The sequence below is a fragment of the Labrus mixtus genome, chromosome 5, assembly GCF_963584025.1.
Source record: "Labrus mixtus chromosome 5, fLabMix1.1, whole genome shotgun sequence".
NCBI classification, from domain to species: Eukaryota; Metazoa; Chordata; class Actinopteri; order Labriformes; family Labridae; genus Labrus; species Labrus mixtus.
In genome coordinates this window covers 30,532,389-30,545,078 of record NC_083616.1, presented here as the reverse complement: position 1 = coordinate 30,545,078, position 12,690 = coordinate 30,532,389, and the positions used below count along the sequence as shown (strand labels likewise).

At 40.9% G+C, this 12,690-nt stretch overlaps 2 protein-coding genes across 2 annotated transcripts; both read right to left on the bottom strand.

Annotated features, from left to right (window-relative positions):
• Window positions 1–14: 14 nt before the first annotated feature.
• On the bottom strand, window positions 15–4,115 carry rilpl2 (Rab interacting lysosomal protein-like 2). Its single transcript, XM_061039303.1, has 4 exons — window positions 3,619–4,115; window positions 3,376–3,527; window positions 1,788–1,907; window positions 15–507 (listed from the first exon to the last, which is right to left on the bottom strand). The coding sequence occupies exons 1-4, from the start codon at window positions 3,910–3,912 to the stop codon at window positions 486–488; spliced, it is 588 nt and encodes a 195-aa protein (XP_060895286.1). The 5' UTR covers window positions 3,913–4,115; the 3' UTR covers window positions 15–485.
• Window positions 4,116–4,621: 506 nt separating this feature from the next.
• LOC132974923 (RILP-like protein 1) lies at window positions 4,622–11,905 on the bottom strand. The gene is made up of 8 exons (XM_061039289.1): window positions 11,405–11,905; window positions 10,249–10,399; window positions 8,359–8,477; window positions 7,968–8,243; window positions 7,658–7,849; window positions 6,092–6,255; window positions 5,740–5,838; window positions 4,622–5,577 (listed from the first exon to the last, which is right to left on the bottom strand). The coding sequence occupies exons 1-8, from the start codon at window positions 11,705–11,707 to the stop codon at window positions 5,484–5,486; spliced, it is 1,398 nt and encodes a 465-aa protein (XP_060895272.1). The 5' UTR covers window positions 11,708–11,905; the 3' UTR covers window positions 4,622–5,483.
• Window positions 11,906–12,690: the final 785 nt, after the last annotated feature.

Below are 12,690 nucleotides of genomic sequence, written 5' to 3'. Positions count from 1 at the left end.
GAATATCACACTCAGATGTTCAAACATTTTATTAATGTTTTATATCCTAGAGGAAGGAGCCCGTTCTCCTCAATATGATAGCTAACAGTACAAAGTGATAGAAAATGTTTTTAAGACTATTTCACCAACATGGAGCCCCTTTAAGACCCAAGAATCAACTTTTCAAGCTTATAAATAACATAATTGTAGTTAAAAGTATCAACATAACCTCCAATGCTTGCTCACCACTTAAATAATACTTTCCAGTTTCATTAGATATCTTCTTCAAACCCTCCTTTTAAAATATATTTCTCCTTCAAGAACTCTATTTCACTATAAACCATGTGACTGTAAAATTTCCAGTATTACAAACACAGAACTTGTTAGATTGACAAACACACATTGTAAAAAATAGTCTATAAAAAAGTGGTTAAAGGAGGGTAAAGTTGTGGTGATTAATCCTGTGTGGCGTCTCAATGGTCCATTCTTCTGAAGAGTTTCTTTTCTTATTTTTTCCTGAATGAAAACCTAAAAACAGAAAAGGTCAAGAGTTAGTTCAAGGAGTGTGGAGGAAATGTGGAAAATATAAGTAAAAGTGCTCACTGTGAGAAAGCAACTTTGAGTCATGGAAATCTGTAATTACTGACAGCAGCAGGCGCAGCAGTGAGGCAGACAGTGTGCTACTTTCCTACTTTCTCTGTCTGTCCGTCTCTGTGTCAGCGCTCACACAAACATCCTCAGCATCAGCATGAATTCATTTGGTCACAAGTATATCATTAGCAGACAGCAGACGGACTGTGAGAACCGTCTTCCTGCCAGCTCACTTCAACATCATGTGGTTTCTGCTCAACCGTTTACTTGAAACCTCGCCATGCTGAGGTGTAAGGCGTGTGATGGTTTGTAGCCAGAAATAAATATTTTAATCCATGACCCTGATGAAAGCCACAAGCCGAAACGCGTTGGTTTAAAGTTAACATCGTGCCTGTCGATCAGGTCAGCTACGCGCCTTATTGTGAAAAAGGCTCATCCTTCATAAAATCAAAGCAGATGTGTTTCCAAAACATTCACCCCCCGTACAGTGTGTGCCGATTGAGACATGAGCTAATCCGACCTATTTTGTTTTTGTACCAGGCTGTAAATGTTAATTTCTTGCTGTAAAAAATTGCTTTTTTTGAATGGAGTTTGTATTTGATTTCTGGTGCTTCTGCAGCCAGCCTCTAGTGGACACTTGACAAACTGCAGGATTTTACACTTCTGCATTGGCTTCATTTTTTAACACCGAAGGCTGGCGCTCTGTTGTCACAAGTTGATAATGAAGTTGATGTCATAAGTTGAGAATTCAAACTTCGATTAGATACGAGTCAAAATCAATCAATATTGATACAACAAAAATAGAAACCCTTGGCCTCCAACATTGGGTTATGTTTGACCAAAAGTTGCACGCAAACTCTGGCACACTGTTTTAATTGAATAAATATATTGGCCACATTTTGGTACTAAAACTTTGCCAATGTATTTATGCGCTTTTAGACTTTGTTCTGTCTCATTGGCTCGTGGCAGCTCTTGGTGATTTGTAGTTATTCTGTACTTTTCATTGATATTGGTCATTCAAAAAATTGGAGATTTTATTGTTTTAAAACTCAAGGTATCAAAAAAGTAGCAGAAATTTTGACAACTTTCAGTCAAAATAAATTTTTTTAAAAAACTTGTAAAACGTTTAAAAGCATTATAACCTTGTTTTACACTAACGATTCCCTTCCTGAACTCTCAAGCTGTTTTCATCAAATCGTTCCAGCACAGTGACTCACAGTTTGCCGATGGTCGTCTTCTCTTTCGAGTCGTTTATCGTGGTCGGACTGCTCTCTGTAGCTTCTTCTGACTCCAGGTCCACTTCCACCATGGCTGATTCCCCCTGAGGAAGAAGCCCGCTGCAGAGGAAAGAGAGCAGAGCTTCAGACACTATCAGCAGGAAAACTACATCAAACAAAAATAAAATAAAAAGCTAGTCAGGACGTAAGATCAATGCCAAAAACATACCATACAATACGAGACACTTTATTCTCCCCTTGGGGAAGTTTGTCTTGGACTCAAAGTGCTGCCTCATGTTGATGTTCATTTCAAAATGACATAAATTAATGATATTAAAAACTCTGTGACGGTACAGGTAATGACAGTTATGATATTAGAGTTGTTAAAACACTGACAGCAGCATGGAAAAATCTTTGATAAAGCCTAAAACATGAAATCATTTGACCTTGAAATAAAAATTGTGTAGCAGCGTGAAGAGAGAGAGAGAGAGAGAGAGAGAGAGACAGAGAGAGAGAGAGAGAGAGAGAGAGGAGAAATAGGCGAACTAGCAAAAGAAACGTAAAACGTTATTTTAACTCCTCATTAACAATATCAATACATACGATATTGTCTTACTCTATATTTCGTTAGAAAATATATTGATTTTAAAAACACATCACCCACATTTTCTACTATTTATTCATATTAAAAAGTATCTGTGTTTACCACATGTTTCTTCTGAATCTTAAACAAATCCAATCAATCTGAGGCCAGCTGATAGCTTCTTGATCTTCATCTGACTGCATCAATTAATGCATCGATTGTGCACCACTAGTTGTTGAAGCAGCTGTACTTGATACTGGTATCCTTGTAGGAATATCAGAGTGTTTATGAGGGTGAGATGTGTCCTTACATTAATCTTGTTGTCGTTCTGTTTCACAGACTTTTGGTCTGAAACAACAGCCCTGAATTAAATCCTGCTTGTGCAACGTGTTAAGTGTCCAGTAAATAAATTATAATTATTATTTGACTGTATTGTTATAAACAGGTGTATGGTCGGTACTGTACCAGAAAGAAATTGATTTAGCAACGTACACATTTATTCTAAACAATGCTTTACCTCCCTGGAGGTGAACGACACAAAACTAACAGCGTAAATAAATCAAATGATTTGATGCTCTGTCCTCCTGATGTGCATCAAAGGGGGGGAAACACATTACTTTTTTTTAAAGATTAAGTTTTGGGCTTTTTGCATTTATTTGATAGGACAGTGGATAGAGTAGGAAATCAGGAGAGAGAGAGAGAGAGTGGGGAATGACATGCAGGAAAGGTGCCGCCCGCCTGAGGACCACTAGGCCATCTGCGCCCCGGGGCAACACATTTCTAACAATATAATGAACTATTTGAATTGAAGTTCATGAATACCCTTTGATCCTTTTGTTTATAAATGAACAGGGTCAACACGATTTAATAAACTTTAAGAAAATAGATGACACCTTTTAATGCCCTGTCCTCCTCATGCATGTACATGGAGTTTTAGAAAACATTACTAACCATGTAATACATTAAAAAAAAGGGGGTCACAGTGTCTGTCTTTCAGTTGCTCACCTCTTGTACATCTGCAGCTCCTCCTGGGCTACCATGAGCTGGGCCTTCAGCTGGTTCCTCTCCTGCAGGACCTCCTTCAGCTCCTGCATGGTGAAGCGCGGTCTGTTGGGGTCTGTCAGGTCCACCACCAGCTGGTTTGGCCCCACTGTTTGCTTTTTTTTTTTTTTTTTTTTACAGACAAGGAAAAGCATCTCTGAACTGTCCTCACTTGTGTGAACTGTACATTAGGTCCTTTACACTCACCGTGGCCTCCCCGGACGAGCTCTCCTTTATGATCCTGTTCAGTTCACTCTTCAAGTTGTCCCGCTCCATTTTCAGCTCCTCCAGAGATAAGTTGTACTTGTTGACCAAAGTCTCGAACATCTCCAGCACCCGGACTATCCTGAACTGTAAATCCGACACTTCTTCGCCTGCGTTGCTTATTTTTAACAAATCTCGTCCGATAACGTAGGAAATGTCATACACATCTTCCACCGTGAGCTCGAACGCGTCCTTCTCGAAAGCCAGAGCGGGCGACGACTCTTCACCAAACTCCATGACGGAAAGACACGACTTTAACAAAAACCGGGGGGAAAAGTTGTTTTTTCTTCCCCTAGCTTATTATAAAAACACTCTTAAGATAGCGCTTTATATCTTATTGTCTCCGGCTTTAAGAAAAATACAGACAGAAAGTAACTAACGTCCTGAGCAGCAGCACTTCCCCCATCACTCATCCACCAATAACGTGACTGTGTGTGGACAGCAGAGGAGGGCAAAGTATCCTAGCGACAGGTGAGTACAAAGATCGTGTATACGTATCAAGATGATTCACTCCACGCTGACGCCGTCACATTACAGACAGCCTTGTATGTTGGTAGGTAGTGTGAGAGACAGCTCTCAGTTGAACTTCTCACGATCAGGTGAGAAGGCACGTGATATGCTTTTTTTTTTTTCCTATTTCCTCTCTTTTTTTCTGTTCTTATACTTTAGTTAAATAAAAGTACAAAGAGGAATTCTTTCACAAAAAAAAATCTAAATCTGCGTTTTTCAAATAGGGGTACGAGTGAGAGGCCTGCCTGATATGAGAAAAAATGCAATATCGTTCAATAATCAGATACCGATATGAAGTGCGATAAATAAACAAAGAAAAAGAGTGCATAATGGCTTCATTCAGTTTTTCTGCCTTTCTGTTGTTCTTCATGTCCCTCCTTAATCTAATATAAGGCGTGTCAGTATGTGACAGTAACACAATAAAAACATCAACAAATTAAAAAATAAACTTTATTATTTCATTTTGAACAAGCATTATTGTACAGGTGTATCCCAGCATTATGAGCAGTTAGTACATTCTGCTGAGAATGTAAAGCTCTTATGATTTTTTTTTTTTACTTTTTGTTCCCAAGTTAATTATCTTGTGAAAATAAGATCATTACCAGAGGAATAAGGTCATCTCTGATGTCAGTGTGCAGGAGCAGCAAACGTTTAATTACCTTGATTTATAAATAAATTGGCTTTATGCATCACAATTAGGTAATGATGCATAAATTAAAAGTATATTATCTTATGCGTAGATAATAAAAAATACTCTTTTAGGACTTTAGAGGCTCTTTAGTGTTCAGTGTTGCAGCGATAGGTTTTTACCAGTATTTAAAACACAAAGAAATTCAAATAAACAATACACATTAAAAAACAAAAGTTGCTGTGTTGCAGTTTAGCTTATACTAACTCATGATGTTTAAGATCCCCCCTTCATGCCCCTTCTGTTTGTCGTTGGCGTCAGTTTATAAAGAAGGAAATTATTTTGTTGCTTCTTTTGAAAGTTAAATGTGAAGCAACAATTCCTTCTTCAGAAAAGACTCCAAGTACATGCAAAACTGCCAAGCAGACACAGTACACTATGTAGCACAGTGACAAAATTTGGCTTTTCAAAATGCACTGTTAAAGCTGACACCAGCAAATACTGAAGTGGTTCATAAGAGATTTAAATATAGCAACAACATTCAAATGTTGTTTATAATGACCAAGAGATGTTGTCATTAAACCAAGAAACAAATCTCTGTTGACCGGGTTTTGTTCAAAAGAAAGAAAGAGCAATAGTACAAGAACAAGTTCACATTATATAAACAGATTCATACAAAGGAAACGAGTCTTCTGATTGGTATCAACGTGGGGTCGTCTACAATCAAACCGGCTGCCACCATGGGCATTATGGCAGTGAAGATCCTGTCCGCAGGTGAAAACGGAAGAAGTGAGAAGAAGAAATGCAGAGAGGAGGACATTCAGAGTTAGAGAGAATCCAAAATAATCAGCAGACTCATTTATCACATCTGTATTATATGTTTCTTGATGTAAAAAAAAAAATGTGCCGGTCGAGTTGTTACTCACAGGCGTTTAATTCCTGATTCGGGCTGATCAGTGGACCCGGAGAAAGGTGGAGGAGACGGAGGACAAACCCAGGAGCTGACATCATCCTCGATCTCCTCGCTGATGGAAGAGAAACTGTTACCTAAGTCAAATGTAAGTGGCCACCAGAGCCAGTTCATGTTTTATGTACTATACAGGTTCCGGGTTTACCACTGCTGCACCCGGGAACCTGTATAAAAAAAACGACACCCCTATACATCAGGGCTCGGTTGTTGAAAAGGTTTTGATCCAGATTGAAATGATCTGGATTCGCTAATCCACTTTTATTCTCCCAATAATCATGTAATCCAGCTGACTTTCACTCTGGCTGTACCTTTTATAGTAAGCTAGCTCTTCCTGCAGCACGAACACTTCAGCCTTGAGTTCATTCCTCTCCTGCAGGACGTCACGCAGCTCCTGCAGGGTGAAGCGAGGTTTGTCGGAATCCTCCTCGGAGCTGTCCGTCTCCTCCTCTGGCTCTGGATCAGTCGACGCCTCCTGCAGCAGAGAAACAGTTTAAGTATTTCTCCCTGTTCAGCATGCACACACACCGACACTAATCATAAGCCGTTTTCACATATGTACTCCAGATAATATCTAGATATTTACAGGAGGACTTCTCCTGAGATTCTCCCGACCTAGTCGTGAGGGGGGGGGGGGGATTTCCTGAGGTAAGACGTGACATAAATAAACAACGCGGAAGTAGAGGATGAAGCAACAGAGTCCGCTACACGACGTTATAATGAGAATATTTGCCTTTATATCAATGCTATGTGTAATCCAATGGAATGACAACATCCACAACAGAGAGGAGAACAACATACTGACAAACAGAAAACAGAATGCAGACGTTTAATTACATGCACAGAGATCGTAGTGGTCGCGTGCAGACACTTTATGCAGTCACTGTATATAAACATCATTCTCGTTCTATTGGCTCGAGTTCAAATCTCCGGAGTATATGCACATCAGACATCAGCTCACTCTGATTTTCTGCGGATAAAATACTAGAGGACTGGAGGAGAAACTCCGGGTAAAGACTGCGCGAAAAATGCGGCTGTTTGCGTTCACACATAGCCTAAAGAACCTCCGGGTAGCCAAATCTTCAGAGTTTTTCAGGAGATTTCCGTATGTGTGAAAAGGGTTAAACAGGTAGATCAGTTTCTTTGTGTTAGCACTTTTTAAATAGGAGTAGTTATGAACGTCAAGCGATTATTTTAGTGGGCCAAAGATGCACAAGAACAGGGGTTGAACTAGAAATAGATTTCTAGCGACTGCAAAAGGAAATGAATGCAGCGCTTTAGTGAGAGTAATAATGCTCTGTGTGTTACTGTCTGCCTCTGCTATGACCTCAGATTAGCCCTTTTCACACATGTACTACTGAAACTGTCGGCCCCTGAAGTTTGTGGAGATCCCAGTGTAATGTTAGCAACACATCCAAGATGGTGGATATTAAAGCAGCAGAGTCTGATGCTATCAGGACAGTGTGGGCCTAAATATCAATGTGACATGTGATTGGACGTATTCACAGTATAAATTGATGCATAGTGAGAACATACAGGCGAGCAGAGAAGAGAATGAAGCTGCTTCATTACGTAAAAGAAGATTGAACTAGTCCCACTATATAAATGTCCTCATCATCCCCGCCTATTTGCTTATTTCCCTGAATATTTTCTTCTGTGTTTTTACACATCGCCTCAGGCAGATTTCTTGCATTTTTTGCTAGGGGGTTTGGCTGGAAAGAGTCAGGATGAAGTCAGGATGAATGATCTGGACGTTTGTGTTTAAACATGCAGCCCAACCCGAAAATGTCTGGAAATACTACTGTTAGGGTACGCGTTAGGAGCATGTGTAAAAAGGGTTTTAGATTCTGTAAAGGGGAGCTGTACGCAGGTGTTACCAGTAACATTGCTGCTGTCTTGTCCTCCTCTTTGTTTCTTTCTTTGTTGTTTTTTTCTTCTTGTGATGACTCTGTGAGAGGAGAGGAACTCCTTTCATGCTCGAAGGAGTTCGCCATGAAGTCAGGGTCTCCTCCACACTCTTCCCACACTGAGTTCGGTTTGATGGAGTTTACTGGTACTGCTGCTGAAGACTGGATGGTTAAACACAAAAAAACAACTCACTCAGACATCGGAAAACCTCAAAAAATGATCAACTTAATTCCATTCTTGGTTACATCCAGGAGAAATGTCTTGTATCTTTTTCATTACCGTCCTTTGTGGAGATGTAGATGTAGACACCATAGATCTGCCGAATGACGTTTCTTCTATATCAGTGACCTCTCTCTCCAGCTCCCAACCCCGGAGCTCCTTCCTCAACCTCTTGACCTCCACCTGCAGAGCGCCCAGCTCCTGCTGCCTGACCTGGGCTGCAGCCTCCAGCTCCGCCCGCTGCTGAATCAAAGCCTTCCCCTGAGCCTCCATCACTCCTTTCCTGTGACGCAGGTCCTGGTTGATTCTTATCAGACGATGCTGCTGCATCTGGAGCTGCAGTTGAATACATAGAATTTATGAATTTCTGTACCAGGAAGTGGATTATAACCTTTTTGTAAATAGTTGTGAAGTTGCCAGTGTGTGTTCTGATTATGTTTTAAATCCTCACCGCCTCAACGTCCTCGTTTTTTAGTGTCAGCTCGTGGTCTTTGGCCCGGATTTCATCCCTCTGCTTATCCACCGAGTCTTTCAGCTTTTTCATCATCTGCCTCTCCTTCTCTGACATTCCTGCAGCCATCATGAAAGAGGCACACAAATCCTCTTTACGCACGGAACATCAGCAGAATACAAGAAGAAAAATATGTAGCGCTTTTTACTGTGCCAGACGAGTGCGACCGACCTGCAACAAAACAAACGACCTACACGAGGAAAAATGCAAACTCAGAAACAAGGCATATTCAAACACTGATCGTCTGATAATAAATCCTCGTCTCGTCTCGCTCTTCTGTTGTGAAGACTTGATTTGCAGGGTTTTGCTTTTGCAGATGTTTCATGTTTGTTTATGACTTTGCATCACTCATGTATTAACATCGGGTCTGACGTTAATGCAGGTGTTTTGTCTTTTTGCGGCTTGTATTTTCTCTTGCAGCACGTCTCCATCATCATTGCATTTGTTTTGACCTTTCCATTTAAAAATAAATAAAAAATCTGCATCGTTTCTAAATTTGGAGCCTTTAAACATTCAAATGAAAACTTTCACTTCTATAATATGATGATAACTATACAAAGTTAGTGCAATGCTTTTGGGAGTCAAACCTTAAAGGCTTTATATGTGATTTTTTTGATCCAGCAGATGTCGCCCTTGAGCACCAGCATGAAACCAAAACAACTCGTGCTGCATTGTTGTGTTAGCATGCTAATGCTAGCGATCTTTATGATGCTCGTATCTTCACACTGCATGTAAATTTACCTGAAATGAGCGTGATCTAGAAACACAGTTAAGCAGTGAGTACAGTATGTTATTCTTCTTTTCTCTAGTCCCTCAATTAAACAACTTTTATACACGAGGGGAGGAGTCAGCCGGCCGTCCTGGCGATGTAAACAAAGTGAAGATAGGACTCTGAAAACTCTGAAAACATCACAGACAGTGGGACTCGGGTGTTACACCCATTGTAGACAGTCATGACTCAGAGTTATTTTCAGAGGATATACTTGATTTATATTATATTTAAGTCTGAAAAATCACATATAAAGACTTTAAAGGTAACTATTCAAACAAGAAATCCTAACAGACCCTTTTTGCAAATGATTACCACATGACAACGCACATTCAACTTGTTGTATGTCACAGTGTAACAGAGTAATACTTACTGCTGGCATGTATGTAGGAAATCAAAAACAGTGTGTGTGTGTGTGTGTGTGTGTGTGTGTGTGTGTGTGTGTGTGTGTGTGCTGTGGCCCTGACACTAAGTTTAGCTCCAGCCACAGTTAGAGTCTAACACAAGCGCTGCATTTCGAACTGCTTCTAAAATCGTCTCCTTTACAATCTCCCGTCTGCCTCTCTGCACAGCCTCCTGTACGAAGCAGATCCTGCACAAACTCACGCGCTCTACTCGGTGTAAATTAGTGTAACGTACAGCAGATGGTTATCAGCTCAGCACACATCTGCTGTGACACATTTCACACGGTCTGAACTGGAACCCTCAGCTATGACTAATAAACGTACCAAGTTTCCAGATTCATCACGAGGAATGTAAAATACCAGACGTTCATCATGAACAGATAGTCGAGCATGTCTTGATGTCACAGCAGTTGTTAATCTTTGAACTGCACACCTTGTTATGTAAAGCATTATGTGTTACCTGTTGGAAAATAAAGGTGTTGTTTAAATTAAGTTGAGTCTAAATCTTACAGAAGAGCGGCAGTCTGTAGGCCGTTCATTGGTTGAGAGTCGAGTCCAGGAAGAAACCCCTCTCAAAAACTGATAAATGTTTTTCTATAAATCTTCTAACTCATCTTCCACACTCTGGTATCGAGTCATCGCTGCAGAAAAACCCACCCTCGTGTCTCTGCGGGTCTTCCTCTGTGACGGGAGACTCTTTGAGAGAGAGGCTCACCAACAGCTTCTTGTTCTCCGCCTGAAGCTGAGTGATTTGAGAGAGCAGGTCCTGGACTTCTCCTCTCCACACATCCTCCACCAGCTCCAACTCCTGAGCACAGGAGAAACACAATGAAAGAAAAGACGAGGGGAAACCACACCAAAACACAAGAAAGTGTACGCACATGTGTCTGAAAATAAATCTGCAGACACACTTGTGATTTTGCTGCCACCCAAATTCTCATATTGTTATCATTGTGATTGTACAATAATCATTATGAAGACTTTGTGCAGTACAGCACATTGGTAGTATTGTGGAGTTTTGTTTCCTACATCGTTATTACACCACAAAGCACTGATTGGGTGCACTACAGTATTTTACCTTTCTATAGTACATAATATATTCATTTTTAGAGACAGGACAGTGGATAGAGTGAGAAATCAGGGAGAGAGAGAGAGTGGGGGATGACATGCAGGAAAGGAGCCACAGGTCGGATTTGAACCCAGGAGGAGGCTGGACAGTGGATAGAGTCACAAACCAGGGAGAGGGAGAGAGAGAGGGTGGGGAATGACATGCAGGAGCAGGGATGGGCAATTTTGGTCACAGCAACGGCCACATTCATTTAATTCTCACTGACTGGGGGCCAAATTGTAGGATACAAAAACGATTACAGTCAATTATGTCTCAAATTTAACTCAACATATACCAGTGAGCAAATATTATTATGGACATATTTCTGGTTTTCATGATTTCATGGCAGATTTCATCATGTTTTCTTCATGTTTCCAATTAATTGATGTGTAAAAATTGATCTGAGGGCCACGTTGAGGGTTGATGGGGGCCGAGTGTGGTCCCCGGGCCGCCAGTTGCCCACCCCTGGCCTGGTGGAATATAGACTCTGTACATGGGGGGGCCCATTTAAACACACACACACACACACACACACACACACACACACACACACACACACACACACACACACATAAACACGCAAACGCAAACGCACACACACACACACACACATAAACACGCAAACGCAAACGCACACACACACACACACACACACACACATAAACACGCAAACGCGCACACACACACACACACACACACACACACCTGCTGGTGCTTCCTCTCCTGACTGAATCTGTCGCTCCTCTCCTGCCGCAGCCTCTCCAGCTCCCTGCGCAGCTCCTCGGCCTCCTGCCCTGCGGCCCCGTGGCTCACCAGGGCCTCCAGCAGCTCCAGGACCCGCACCACTTTGGGCACCACACCGACCAGAGACTCGCACCCGAACTTGTCTATGATCCGCTCGAACTCCTGCCCGAGCGCCGCCGCTATGTCGTACACATCCGGGACAGTGAGCTCCGCCGCGGGTCTGTCCAGCGCCGTCATAACGCAAGTCTCCATGTCCGTCCCCATAGACTGTAAATATCACGGTCTGTCCTCTGCAGTGACTGAACCAGAGACATTAAACATCTTCTAAGTCCTCTGACTCACGTACACGACTTACCTGTCGAGTAGAAAAGGCGGTTCAGGTAAGCTAGCCGGAGCGTGTTTGAACATGGAGACAACCTGTTGAAGTTTGTTGACAGTTACAACTTTACCAGTTACTTCTGATGCTGCGTTCAATGTCTGAAAGAAAACTGGAAAACGGATATCAAAAATAATTACACACGTACAGATCATAGGTGCGATAAACAAAACTATCTAAACGTAATTTCAAGACAGTGCAAATATTCAAAAGGGTTTTATGTGGCGACAGTTTCCTATTTATACAAGTGTCATTATGAAATAACGAAAGAGTTGTCAAATGAGGCACATACGATAGAGAAGGAAGTTAAAAGTTAAAATAACATAACTTAACATTGCACATGACTAATAAGCTGTTAGATTGCTATTATTATACTCTTTTTAGACTATCGTGGTCCGGTCATGTTTCATGTTTGTTAAGTATCGGTCGAATATAAGAAAATCAATCGCATTTACAACTGCGTTGGAAGGCAGCAGCTCTCCCCACATTTAGGCTATTTAAAGACCTTCTGCGCATGTCATGATATAACAAGCAGATTACCTTTTATGCAAAATGAAACTTGACCTAAATTACAGGCTACCTGAAACGAGTAAAAAATAAAACCAACTTTGTTTAAGTTATAAAAATATAAATCAAAACATTTTCAATTAAATTAGACATTTTTTAATGTAAGTTAGTCTTGGTCAAATAAAAAAGTTCATTAAGATTTCACGTAAGTACCAATTTAACTTCACCAGTATTTACGTTTACATAGAAACTTAATTTCTTCAGGCTAAAAAAAACTAAAAACCTTTACATCAACACCATAAAACCTAAAATAGCAGTCTATAGCTTCTTTAACCTATGATACTAGTCTTCTAATTTTGTGTTT

Excerpts from the sequence above, each read along its gene's own strand:
- LOC132974923 (XM_061039289.1), bottom strand. The coding sequence starts at position 11,707 with ATGGGGACGGACATGGAGACTTGCGTTATGACGGCGCTGGACAGACCC. Across the intron at positions 10,400-11,404 it reads AGGAGAGGAAGCACCAGCAG|GAGTTGGAGCTGGTGGAGGA; the intron begins GTGTGTGTGTGT and ends TCCTGTGCTCAG. Across the intron at positions 8,244-8,358 it reads AAAACGAGGACGTTGAGGCG|CTCCAGATGCAGCAGCATCG; the intron begins GTGAGGATTTAA and ends ATTCAACTGCAG.
- rilpl2 (XM_061039303.1), bottom strand. The coding sequence starts at position 3,912 with ATGGAGTTTGGTGAAGAGTCGTCGCCCGCTCTGGCTTTCGAGAAGGAC. Across the intron at positions 3,528-3,618 it reads GCTCGTCCGGGGAGGCCACG|CAAACAGTGGGGCCAAACCA; the intron begins GTGAGTGTAAAG and ends AAAAAAAAAAAG. Across the intron at positions 508-1,787 it reads AAGACGACCATCGGCAAACT|GTTTTCATTCAGGAAAAAAT; the intron begins GTGAGTCACTGT and ends TTCTGTTTTTAG.